Source organism: Lactuca saligna, chromosome 4 (assembly GCF_052625555.1).
Source record: "Lactuca saligna cultivar CGN05327 chromosome 4, ASM5262555v1, whole genome shotgun sequence".
NCBI classification, from domain to species: Eukaryota; Viridiplantae; Streptophyta; class Magnoliopsida; order Asterales; family Asteraceae; genus Lactuca; species Lactuca saligna.
In genome coordinates, this window is record NC_136420.1 from 291,812,566 (window position 1) to 291,824,968 (window position 12,403).

The following is a 12,403-nucleotide window of genomic DNA, read 5'->3' on the forward strand; positions in this document are numbered from 1 at the left end:
GTGTATAAAAATAAAATATGTAGGTAATGATAAATAACCAACCAATTTAGATAGATCATCATTGTTTACAACCATCGTTTTCATTGAGAATTTGTTGGGTATTTGCAAAAAAAATTGTGTAAAAATTAGATATGTAAAAAAAGAAAAAAAATAGTTTGGCAGCCCAGTTGGTTTTTTGCAGTCAACAAACAAAGAAATCGTAGACCACTATAATTTTCATAGGCGAAGACTAGTGAAAACTATAGTTATTTTGAAAGAAAAAAAATGATTAAACTATCTTTTTGGAAAAATCTTAAAATAAGTAAATAACCCGTTATTATAGTCATTTTTTTTTTAAAAATAAAATTAATCTTGATTTTTATTTTTTTAGGCACTTTTTAATATATAAACGCGTTTGGGGTAAAATTAAATAAATAATAGAAATTGTTTTGAAAATCAGTAAGACGTTTCACAGAAATTTCCATAACGAAATTCTTATTGAGGCACACGCTCACAGAGCATAACTTAACAGCCTTTGCTTCGATCCAACAATTGAAGGTTTATCCATCGCCGCCACTGTTCAACGGTGATCTTCTCCGGCGAATTCTAACATACACGGACTATTAACTTCTGCAGGTAATCAATCTTCGCTTATATAAGTTGTTTGCTTTAATCTATGTGTTGATTTTAGCCAATTTTCTATTTCGATAAGACGAGCCTCTTTCTGTTCTTATTTAATATGATCGTTGGATATTTTCTTCTTTTTCTTTCGATTTTTGATCGAGCTATATGAAGTTTTTCTCAACCTGTACAAAGTTTTTCCATACAAGATGACTAGGTCTTCAATTTTCGGCTTAATTCAATCTAATTGCGCCAAGAACTGATGAAAGAAGTTCGTAACTTTAGTTAGGGCTCTTAATGGATATCAAATTCTCTCTAATTACATTACACTAAACAAAAAAGTAACTTACAGAAATTTAGGCTAAGGAAACTAGAAAAATTAGTTTGAGCTGCCATTTATAACGGTTTTAAAAGCAATCAAAGCTCAGAATCCATACAAATAACATTACCATGTAATTTCACAAAAACCAATAGATTTCTTACTCTTCTATTCATTGGGATTTCTCATTTCTATATGTTCTTGAGTTTTCAACTTTGGGTATTGAACATAAACCAATAGATTTCTTACTTGTATTCATCTTGATTTCTAGGTGTGTATCAAAATGGACATAGAACATGAATCTGAATGGAATGCAGCACAGAGTATCTTTATCAGTGAAGATCTTTTGGCTGCTGCTAAGCTTCAGCTGCAATTTCTTGCAGTTGTAGACAGAAATCGTTGGCTTTATCAAGGCCAAACATTGCAATGGGCAATCTATAGGTAACTCAACTAATTACTACTTTTTTAGTAACAAAAACTTATAATTTAATGAAAAAATAAAAACTAATTTCAGGTACAACGCTTTTTGGCTTCCATTTCTTGCTAAACATTCAGAGTCTAAAATCACTTCAGGACCTTTGGTTGTTCCTCTTGATTGTGAATGGATTTGGCATTGTCACAGACTTAATCCGGTATATATGATTACGAAACAAAATTCTCATTTTTTCAAATGATAATTTCTCTAAAAAACTTTATGTTCTTGATATATATTTTATTACAGATTAGATACAAATCAGATTGTGAAGAATTCTACGGAAGGATTCTTGACAACTCTAATGTTGTCTCTTCAATTAATCAAGGAACATCAAGAAAGGAAACAGAAGAAACATGGAACAAATTATACCCTAATGAACCCTATGAATATGACATGTCACGTGCTTCCTCAAGTGAATTTTCAGAATCTTTATATAATGGAAAAACTCAAAGCTTTTCAAAATATGATTTCGTTTTAGCTGTTGAAAGACAAAGCCCATTCTTTTACCAGGTAAAGATTACTATAAATAACTTTTTTTTTTTTTTAGAATTGTTTGAAACCCTACTCATTGTGACAGGTGTCAAGGCCTCATTTCAAGAAAGATCTTTTCCTTCAAGAAGCTGTAGCAAGATACAAAGGTTTTCTACATCTCATAAGGAGAAACAGGGAAAGATCATTGAAACGTTTTTGTGTTCCAACTTATGATGTTGATTTAATTTGGCATACACACCAGTTACACCCTCTTTCCTACTGTAAAGATATGGTGGAATTGCTCGGGAAGATTCTAGAACATGATGACACAGATCAAAACAGATCAAAAGGTCAGAAATTGGACACAGGGTTTTCTGATACAACAAAACAATGGGAGGAAACATTTGGGTTAAGATATTGGAGGGCAGGGGCAATGTATAGAGGTGGTGCTCCTTCTCCTATCACCACCACTCCTTGCATACCTGACCCCACCACAACTAGTGGTGATGCTGACTCAGCAAATGGGCTTCAAAGGCTGATTCATCTTCCTAAAATGAATTACATCGAGGTAATTCGTGTAATTGATTTTTTTAAGAAAGAAATGAAAGAAAGATAAAATATGTTGCTGTAGTTGATGTTTTTTATGTAATTAGACTAAATAAAATGTGTTTTGTTTTGTTTCAGATTCTTTTAGAGTTTGTAGAAATCAAGAACTTACCAGAAACAGAAAAGGGAAAAGTGAATGTGGTATTTAGTAAATCACATTCAGATGGAATTTTCAATTCTAAAAAGAAACTTGTAATACAATCTGAATCGGGTCAAAAACAGGTTGCTATATTTCAATGTGAACCAAATGGATATTTATTGTTTGAACTTGTGTCCACATCAAAAAAAACGAATTCTTTAGGTTCTTGTTTTTTCTCTTTGGAAGAATTTCATGGGAGAGTTTCAGTGGAAAAATGGTTGGATTTGGATTTGAATTTGGTTGGATCTGAACCGATTCAGTTGAAAGTTGCAGCCTCGTGTACATTTCCAATTCTAGCCCCATGTGTGGTTCAGATGTTGTTACATTCTTCTCCTTTTCAAAAAAGTTGTTACTCTTTTCCATGTGTGACACGATTTCACAAGAATTGGATGTGGATTGTGGATGCATATGGTGATGAGATCATTAGGCTTCAATTCAGGTAATTTTTCTTTTAACCTTTGACAAATTTAACATATGTTTTTAATCTTGTTGTGGGTCCTAACGAAGATAAGACTATTTATTGAGAAAAGGAAAATGATTTGTAATTTAAAAAGTTTTTCTAAATTGTTTGGTCTTGACAGGGACATGAAAAAATCAAAAGGTAGGGAGATAGTTGGCTTCACAAGAGCAGAAGAAACACTTGTTCTAGGTCAATTTCTAGAACAAAAGTGGTCTCTCATGGATTCTTTATGGTCTCTTACGTTTCCCGAAACAAAAGATTCCCACTTCCTTCTCACTGGCCCACACATGGTGAGACCATCACTTGTTTCTATATTTAATCCTTTTTCCTCACACAGAACAAGACAGAACAGAACAGGTTGTACTGCTTTTGACGTGACTGTGACTGATGTCAATGTAAGAAATTGTAACTTTTTGTCCCACCAAAAAAGGTAAAACAAGGCGTGATAGGGACCCGCTCTCGATCTCTTGTATGTACAAAAGACATAAATGTCCTCTTCATCCTGATTATCGAAAATAGCCCTGGAAAGCTTGTAGTATGACGTCCAATCCAACAACAAACGCAGCCTACGGCTGCGTTAGTTACAGGAGGCGACTGCATTAAACAAGCTTTCCAGGGTTATTTTCGATAACCAGGATGAGGAGGGCATTTACGTCTTTTGCACATATAAGAGATCGAGAGCGGATCCCTGTCACGCCTTGTTTTACCTTTTTTGGTGGGACAAAAAGTTACAAGTTCTGACATTGACATCGGTCACAGTCATGTCAAAAGCAGTACAACCTGTTTTGTTGTGTTTGTATTATCGGTCCATGTGCACAAGTTTTTATGTTGGGGCATATGCGTAAAGATGACTATTTTATTATGATAAAAGGTGAAACTAGTTTATGGTAGAAAGCTGGATTATGAACCGAAACACAACAATGATAAACGAACAAAGGAAAATGATTTCATGACAGCAGTCGAGTTCTCTGCCGAGTACCCATACGGGAAAGCAGTAGCAATGTTTGATCTAAAATCTGGAGTTTTGATGGTATTTTCGTCTTTTCATTCTGATCTTTTTTTTTTAAAAACAAATTGTTACTATATCAACAGTATGTTGACTAATTGGTCTTGTTTACTTTATATCAACAGTTGCAAGAAGAATGGTTTGCATTGCCGGGAATATTGTCGGCATTTATTGTGTCTAAAGGAAGGACATAATGGTCTTTTACTATGACTTTTAGGGACATGGATGTATAGAAAAGAGTTTGAAACAATAAGCTGTGGGGTACATAACGTTTGACCAAAATTTGCTTGAATTATATTTCCTATTGTAAATACTAAATAACCTAAGTTTAAAACTAAAATGTAAAGATCTACGTACTAGTAATTAAAAATAAATCCATAAATAATTTAACCAATTGATAAAGATTATATTTTATTTCTCTTTTATTTTCTGGTTCTGTATTATGGTATTTTTCAATCATGGTTTTTTATTTTGTATTTAAAATCGAATATAATATAAATATATAGTAGTATTTGGTTGGAGTTCAGTTGAAAAAACTTCCGATTATATATTTGAATCGGATCAAACATTTCCGGCCCAAATCCGGATCCGAATTATAGCAAAACCGGTTTTTTTTCGCCTATTTCGAATTAAATCCAAATTGGATACAATCCACTAATCCAACCCATGTATACCTCTGTATGACGTCACTGATTTGGAATATAAAGGCAAGTTGGACCCGGTTTGGCCCATGTCACTTTTGCATCACCTTACCCGGTGTCGGCTAATACAAGTCAAAAGGGAGATTTACGACAAAGATACTTGACAAATGACAACACTAACATATCGTGTTGGCCCATGTCACCTTTTTTTTTTTCTTCATATATTTTTAATTATATATGTAAATAAAAGGGTTTTTTTTTTATTCACATGCTTGTGTTCTTATGTTAAACCAATTATAAAAGAAAAATCTTTAGAAGTTACCATTTTATACCCTTTAGTGTAAGAAAATAATAAAAAAAAAACAAGAGACTATGTCCGATTGTCCGCTATGAACTCAACTTTAAATCAAACTTTAGGGTATTTTGGTAACGTACAACAAAATATGCATTACTATCAATGAGTCCTTGTACCTTCTGCGAACTCATCTATATGGTTATAAAATTTTGTAACAATAATTTAATTTTTTTATTTTTATGCAAAAAAGAAAACTATGTTTTCAAGTAAACTGAAATATTCAAATATTCTTTTATTCTCTATATTAGTAGGTTTATGTTTTTGATCTATGATTCAATTATATAATCCAAAATATTATATTCAATGATTTGAAATTTGATTACCAAAATTTTATGAAACCAAATCTATAGTAAAGTGTTTATTTGGTTAGGATATGATTTAATCAAAATGTTTATGATTCTAATTTTTGATCTAAAATATTACAAAATCAAGATCGTATGATCCAAATTTTGTTATGATCCAAAATATGAACTAAATTTTATTATGAAACAAAGTTATATAAAAGTTTAAAGAAAAATAATACTTTTTTTTAAGAAAATAAAAAAATAAAAGAAAACTAATATTTCTTAATACTAGAGTTTGGTATCAAAATCAATTTAATATTTCTTAACAGGGGTGGTCGTATCTGGTCTCAGGCGGCGAAAAATAGCACTTAATTGATAGTGGAGTGCAGTGTCATCGAAGTTCAATCGAGAGAGAATTAGAACATAGATGACGGACATACCTAAGCCTCCAAGGCTATTAACGGCGACAGGCAAGAAATCGCAGCGATGATGAAGAAATAGTGGCAATGATTTAGAGGGAATAAGTCTGATTTAGAGGAAATAAGTTCGCTGTGCTTTTTCGGGTATTAGTAGCGACACTCAATAAAACTCATTTGCAGTCGTTGGATTGATCGATTAATTGATGGACAAGGGCGTTGTTACAGTTTCACGTGTATTGGGGTCTAAACGCTATAGCGATGACAACCACTATTAGCGGCAACACCAAACGCATATATTTGGTGTCGCCGCTATTAGTGGTTGTTACTTGCTTGTTTTTCTTGTTGCGAAAGTTCTATGTCATTCTTAGTAGTTAGATAATGATTAAGAAATGAATGGAAGACAACTTTTAAGGAAAAAAAAGATGGGTTACTAGTTAGATAATGATTAAGAAATGAATGGAAGACAACTTTTAAGGAAAAAAAAGATGGGTTATATGAGTGGTCAGTAATGTTTTATTTGGCTTATCAAATGCCTTTGAGTGCTTTAATGCGTTTGATGACCCACATATTTCACTTATTTATGGGGAAAAAAATGGTGGTTTTTACATGCCGTATTTCACACCTATAATAAGCTGTATGTCGACCTATCGAAGTGTATGTTTTTAGCTAACCCATTTCTTTTTACCAGCTATACTATAACACTGTAACTTCTAAAGGGATTAACATGGATAATTTACAAATTAATGGATATTAGAGACATGCCTTCACTTCACCTAAGAGAAAATCATTGAGGTTCGTAACCTCTATAGACTAGCCACATTCTATAGAAGGTTTTTTAGAAATTTAAACAGCATTGGTGCTCTGATCACAAACTGCATGAAGAACGATCTGTTTAGATAACCGAATGAGGCAGAAAATTGTAACACCTTGATCCAGGTATTTCTCATTTATGCCGTTAATATGAAATTTATTTGCAAAATTGGTTTGTTGGCTCCTTAAGTGGAAATCGCGTGTATGCCTAGTATGTCAAGTGTACTCCAACTTACGTCGGGCGTAAGTAGCAGAGGATCAAACCGCAATTTTTAGGGTTTAAGCGCTATTTAAACATCATTGTCTTTCCAAAACCTCTTCCCTCATTAGCCTCCATCTCCAAAATCGTTCCTTGCTAACCCTAATCCATTATGTGAGCATTTTGAGCTTGAAAGTGTGCTTTTTGTGATCTTGAAGGAAGAAGAAAGAAGTGGAATCAACTTGGAAGCTCAAGGCATCTTGGATCTAGAAGTATCTTACCCTCAAACTTCTTTTAGAGGTATAAAGCTTGGATCTTGATGTATCATTTGCTTAGATCTTGTTAGTCTAAAGGTTGTATACATTTTTGGTTCCGTTGTTTAGTCTAATGGAGTATAAGCTACTCCAAGTCCTTGAAATGTAGTTTCCTATAGTTTTGAGCTTCCAGATTCATAAAAATGAGGGCTTGGACACTCTCATTAATCCATGCAAGAGTTTGGGAGTTTTGGGTGACTTTTGGACCAAGGGTTTGAGTTTTTACCCTCTTGAATGCATGAAAATGGATAAAGTCAGAGACTTAATCCATTAAGACATCCCTTGATACCTGGATCTAAAATTTGGTGCTTTGTCTTAATGAAATAAGAGCTTAATGGAAAAGTTGAGGTTCAGCTCTGGTACATTGGGTTTGAGCCCATGGTTTGTGAATACACCCTCAACATTGGCGTAGAAGGGAGTACTTAGGGCATATGCAACCGAGTAGGAATCTTGGACTTTTGACCTTTGTCCAAAATTTTGACCAAGTTTGACTTATGGGCATTTTGGGTTATTTTGAGCTATGAATTGAGTCTAGGTCACTGTTTTTTGTATAGGTGACATGTAGAGTCGATATTTGGAGCAACGTTCTTTTCTGCTATCTTGACGGACTGTGAGGTGAGTTTTTCTTCTCAGTGTACTCATGGGTCGAAGACACCAATGTCAAGCCACTAGGTTATGTATCATAGTGTGACAACCCGAAAATCTTTGCCTTGTAAGTTCATCCATTCAATCCAACAGTGTATGAGACTCGTTTCTGCTATCTTTTAGCCTTGTTTAGAGTCTGTTTAAGGGTTCAAAGCTCAGTACATTCAAGCACTAAGTATAGGATTAAGTTGTGTAAGTTCTTCGCTTGGAAATCAAGCCATACACTCCATGTGAGGGAGTGTACGGCCATACACATGAGTGTACGGCCGTACACATGTGTGTGCGGCCATACACCCATGTTAGCCGTACACCCCCTCCATAGAAGTGATATCCCTTCATTCCTAAGTCATTTCTTTAGTTTCCAAGCCAAGAACTCAAGTTTTCTCTCAACTATCATCAAGCTTTTCACCCGATCTTCAAGAATGTAAGCCTTTCTTCCATTTTGATTTGTTGTTATCCTTCTTCTCCTATTAACACCCTTTGATTTCATCCACGGAAATCATATTTTGAATAGATCTTCAAATCTTCATCCATTTCACCAAGAACACACACTTCTTCTGTGTGATTGTGAACTCTTTTGAGCCTCCAAATCGTAAGTACTCTTTCCTTATGCTTAGTACATGTTAGGAACACTTGATAAACACCCTAAAAACGACCAAAACTCAAGATCATAAGGAGTGTACGGCCGTACACCCATGTGTGGCCATACACCCCTCAAAACACCCTTAAAGGGCCTTCAAAATGCAAATCTAGCTTCAGCACGTGATGATCAATAGTCCCACGAGCTTCCCTATCATCCAAACAAACTTTTGTGTACTTATTACCATGAGTGTACGGCCGTACACTCCCTGGTCGTACACTCCATTTTGTGCCCGTACATTCCCTTTAGATGAATCACATGTGATTCTAACACTTGGTCCAAGTGTTTCCTAGTCCCTAAAGGTGTTTCCTTACATGTGGTTGCTTCTAAACACTAAATTCATGCCAATATATGCCATTATATGTCATTTAGGACTCGTATGTGTCCCGGGACTTCACTAGTGGAGCTTCTCATTCTTACATGCTTATTCGTTTGAATCACCTACATAAGGTGAGTTTATACGCCTATAATCAATCTTGTAAACTGTTTTAAATGCTTTTAGGGGGGGGGGGGGGGGGATACAAGTTGAACACAATGTTAATTGTGTAAATGTCTGTTATAAACATCTTTCAAAGAATTGCTTATGTTTTTATAAGTGATCAAAACATTTCAAAAACTCTTTTAAGTTATGTTACTTTATAGTTTATAAAACTCCGTTTTTAAAGTACAATCATAACTTAGTATATAAATGAGTATTTTCAATAACAGTTCAAGTAAACATTCTAGTAAACTATAATAGGTATAGTTTAGGGGTTCAGTTCATACTAGATACTAGAACATACTATAAAGAGAAACATGGAGGAAGATATAATACACGATAACAGAAGGAACATACTAAGATACTATAACAGAAAGAACATACTAAATGCTATAGCAGAAGAACAATATAGGATCTAATTATACCAATAATCACTAACTCATTGTTCTAAACAAAAGGTGATAGTAAATTGGGTATACATGATCATATAACTTTAATGTGAGTTTACACGGCCTAGCAATTTGTTTGCGGAAATCGCGTTTGGTCCCCAGAATCTCTTGTAGGGAGAGCGTATAGTAAGGGTACTACTCATCACATTATGACCTTAATAAAACAAACTTGTTTGAAGGTGATCAGTACGTCAGGATGTCAATTCAAAAGACAATTGAGTACTTACATTTTCCCATTACTTTCATATTGTGACAGTTTCACTTGAAAGTTAATGCAAACTATTTTCGAGTTAAAATAGTTATAAACTAGGGAAAACTTACATCTTTTCAAATGACAAACAACACAGTCGAGTCTAGTACATTCAGTAGAAAGTGACCTATAATGCTAACTTTATGATTCCTTAGTGTACACATCAGGGATATATATTAATCAGATCCGACATGTAGTAGGATGTGTGCTTTCTGCTTCATTTCCTGTTCCTTGTTTGGTTGTGGGCTTAGAGCAGATTCACTCAGCCTACTATCTATTCGATCTTAGCTATATATATATATATATATATATATATATATATATATATATATATATATATATATATATATATATATATAGGGAAATCTCCAGAAAAGTCCCAAAATTTTAGTCTAATTTATGAAAAAGTCCCAAAATAAATTTTATTTACAGAAAAGCACAGAATACCGGTTAAAACTTCGAAAAAACCCTTTTCGGCCGGTTTCGCAGATTTTGCCGGTATTCTGTCCTTTTTCGTTAGTTTGCTCAAAATTTTGAGACTTTTCCAAAAATTACATAATAACCAAAATATTGGGACTTTTTTGAAAATTACCATGAAATTAATGAATATTATTATTAACAAATCTTTTATAAATTACATAATAACCAAAATATTGGTGGCCTAAGTACTCCTCTATTGTTTCTTGACCACTCAAACTCTCTACGTTCTTCCTATGCATTGTTGTGGGTATGATGGTGAGATGAAGTTAGTTAGCATTCCTCTAATGTTGGTGTTCTTCTTATGTTGTTTAACCTAACTACCAACCAACATTCATACCTTACATGTTAACAATCATCGGCTAACACACATCTATAAAATGTAAAAAGTGAACCCTGAATGATAATTTATATGGAAACAAGTGAAGGGTGATTATCTATTTAAATTGTCATTCAAAGTTTACTTTTCACTCTTGATAGATGTGTGTCATTTTATGGTTGTTACCGGCTAATGTTTGGAGGTTAGGTGGTAGTTAGGTTAAAGAACATAATGAAAGATCTATATGTTCGTGTAATGATATTTTCTAATAACACATGATCATATAGCATCATGCTTAATAGCAAGTAGAAACTTATTGATTGTGTATTAATAAATATTATCAACTCTTGTATTGGTCACGCCTAATAGAGTACTTCTCACTATGACACCCACAACGATACATATGAAGAACATAGAGACTTTGAAGTGGTCAACAAACAATTGAGAAGTACATAGTCGACCATTCTATTTCTAGAAATTAACAACAAATGTATTTCCCTTGTTTATAATAAAAAAAATATTTTTTATGTTTATAAATGATTTGTTAATAATAATATCCATTAATTCCATAGTAATTTTCAAAAAAGTCCCAATATTTTGGTTATCGAGTAATTTTCAGAAAAGTCCTAATATTTTGAGCAAACTAATGAAAAATGACAGAATACCGGCTAAATTTACGAAACCGGCCAAAAAGGGTTTTTTCGAAGTTTTAGCCGGTATTCTGTGCTTTTCTGTAAACAAAAATTAGTTTAGGACTTTTTCATAAATTGGACTAAAATTTTAGGACTTTTCTGGAGATTTCCCTATATATATATATATATATATATATATATATATATATATATATATATATATATATATATATATATATATATATATATATATCGTATACACCAAGTAATCACAAGGGGTACCAGGTATGGGTCAGGTCATAGGACACTAATTCAATGCACATTTTTCTAGTACAAAACATACTTTTCAAATAGAACATTTGGTATACAAAACTAGAATCTTACCAGTAAAGGGTTTAATCCATTTTATTAAACCAGAATAACTTAAAGGACCTTAGGTGGTTAATTTTATAATACCTTAATTTATACATCAGGGTTATATATAACTAATACCCGATAGATAGTTAGATGTGTGCCTTCCACCTCATTTCCTGTTCCTTGTTTGGTTGTAGGCTTAGGGCAGATTCACACAATTAACTATATGTTCGATATTAGATTATATATAGCTAGTATAAACTAAGAGATTATAGAAGGAACCACTGTGGTTACCAATTTTACTAAAAGAAATAAGGGTTTTCTTAAAGGATCTTTTCATCAAATATAAAGGAACTATTGCATTTAACTCCGTGAGTACCAAGTGAATACACCAGAGTTATATACAATGAAGAGCTAACAACCAATGGGATGTGTGCCATCCGCCTCATTCCCTGTTCCTTGTTTGGTTGTGGGCTTAGGGTAGATACACATAATTGATTGTTTGTTTACTTTGGGTTTTATATAACTTGTATCCACTTAGTACTCATAGAAAGGATTGTAGAGTCATTTTTACTTATCTTTCATCGAAGCAGGAAATATACGATTTTCTGGAGAAACAGGCAAACTTTTCTAAACAGAACTTACAACTTATTACAACTTTCTTACAACTTACATTACATCACTAAAATCTTATGAACTCGCCAGCTTAAATGCTGATCCTCTCTTTCAAAATAACTTGTATTCTCAGGAAACTAGTAGACAGGTATGCGCGCTGGGATTTCAGAAGATGGAGCACAGTTGCTTCATGTCTTGTTTTGTTATTTACATATGTAGTCTATGTTTTGTGAACCACATACTTTGTAAACACTTTCTTTCTAATGAAATGGTTGTTTATCACTTTGATTAATATGATGCATGTCTTGTGATACTAAACATGATGTCCTCCGCCCCTGAACATTTCTGGCGTTCCGGTTTTGGGGTGTGACGCATAGTATATAGGATGATGCTATACTGATTATATGTTAGATTGGTAGATATGTATGATTACCTGTATTTGCTAG

The 12,403-nt window shown here is 33.4% G+C and overlaps 1 protein-coding gene across 1 annotated transcript; it reads left to right on the forward strand.

Annotated features, from left to right (window-relative positions):
* The first annotated feature begins 437 nt into the window (after positions 1-437).
* Positions 438-4,506, forward strand: LOC145043802 (DNA-binding protein, putative (duplicated DUF1399)). Its single transcript, XM_078992556.1, has 9 exons — positions 438-615; positions 1,191-1,360; positions 1,434-1,551; positions 1,641-1,904; positions 1,972-2,433; positions 2,550-3,049; positions 3,192-3,360; positions 3,942-4,100; positions 4,202-4,506. Exons 2-9 carry the CDS (start codon positions 1,203-1,205, stop codon positions 4,268-4,270), a joined length of 1,899 nt encoding a protein of 632 aa, XP_078848682.1. The 5' UTR covers positions 438-615; positions 1,191-1,202; the 3' UTR covers positions 4,271-4,506.
* The last annotated feature ends 7,897 nt before the right edge of the window (positions 4,507-12,403 follow it).

What these genes read in the sequence shown, in the direction of transcription:
- LOC145043802 (XM_078992556.1), top strand. Translation starts at nt 1,203, where the DNA reads ATGGACATAGAACATGAATCTGAATGGAATGCAGCACAGAGTATCTTT. An exon ending in TTGCAATGGGCAATCTATAG is followed by an intron (nt 1,361 to 1,433) that starts GTAACTCAACTA and finishes AACTAATTTCAG; the next exon opens with GTACAACGCTTTTTGGCTTC. An exon ending in TAAAATCTGGAGTTTTGATG is followed by an intron (nt 4,101 to 4,201) that starts GTATTTTCGTCT and finishes TTATATCAACAG; the next exon opens with TTGCAAGAAGAATGGTTTGC.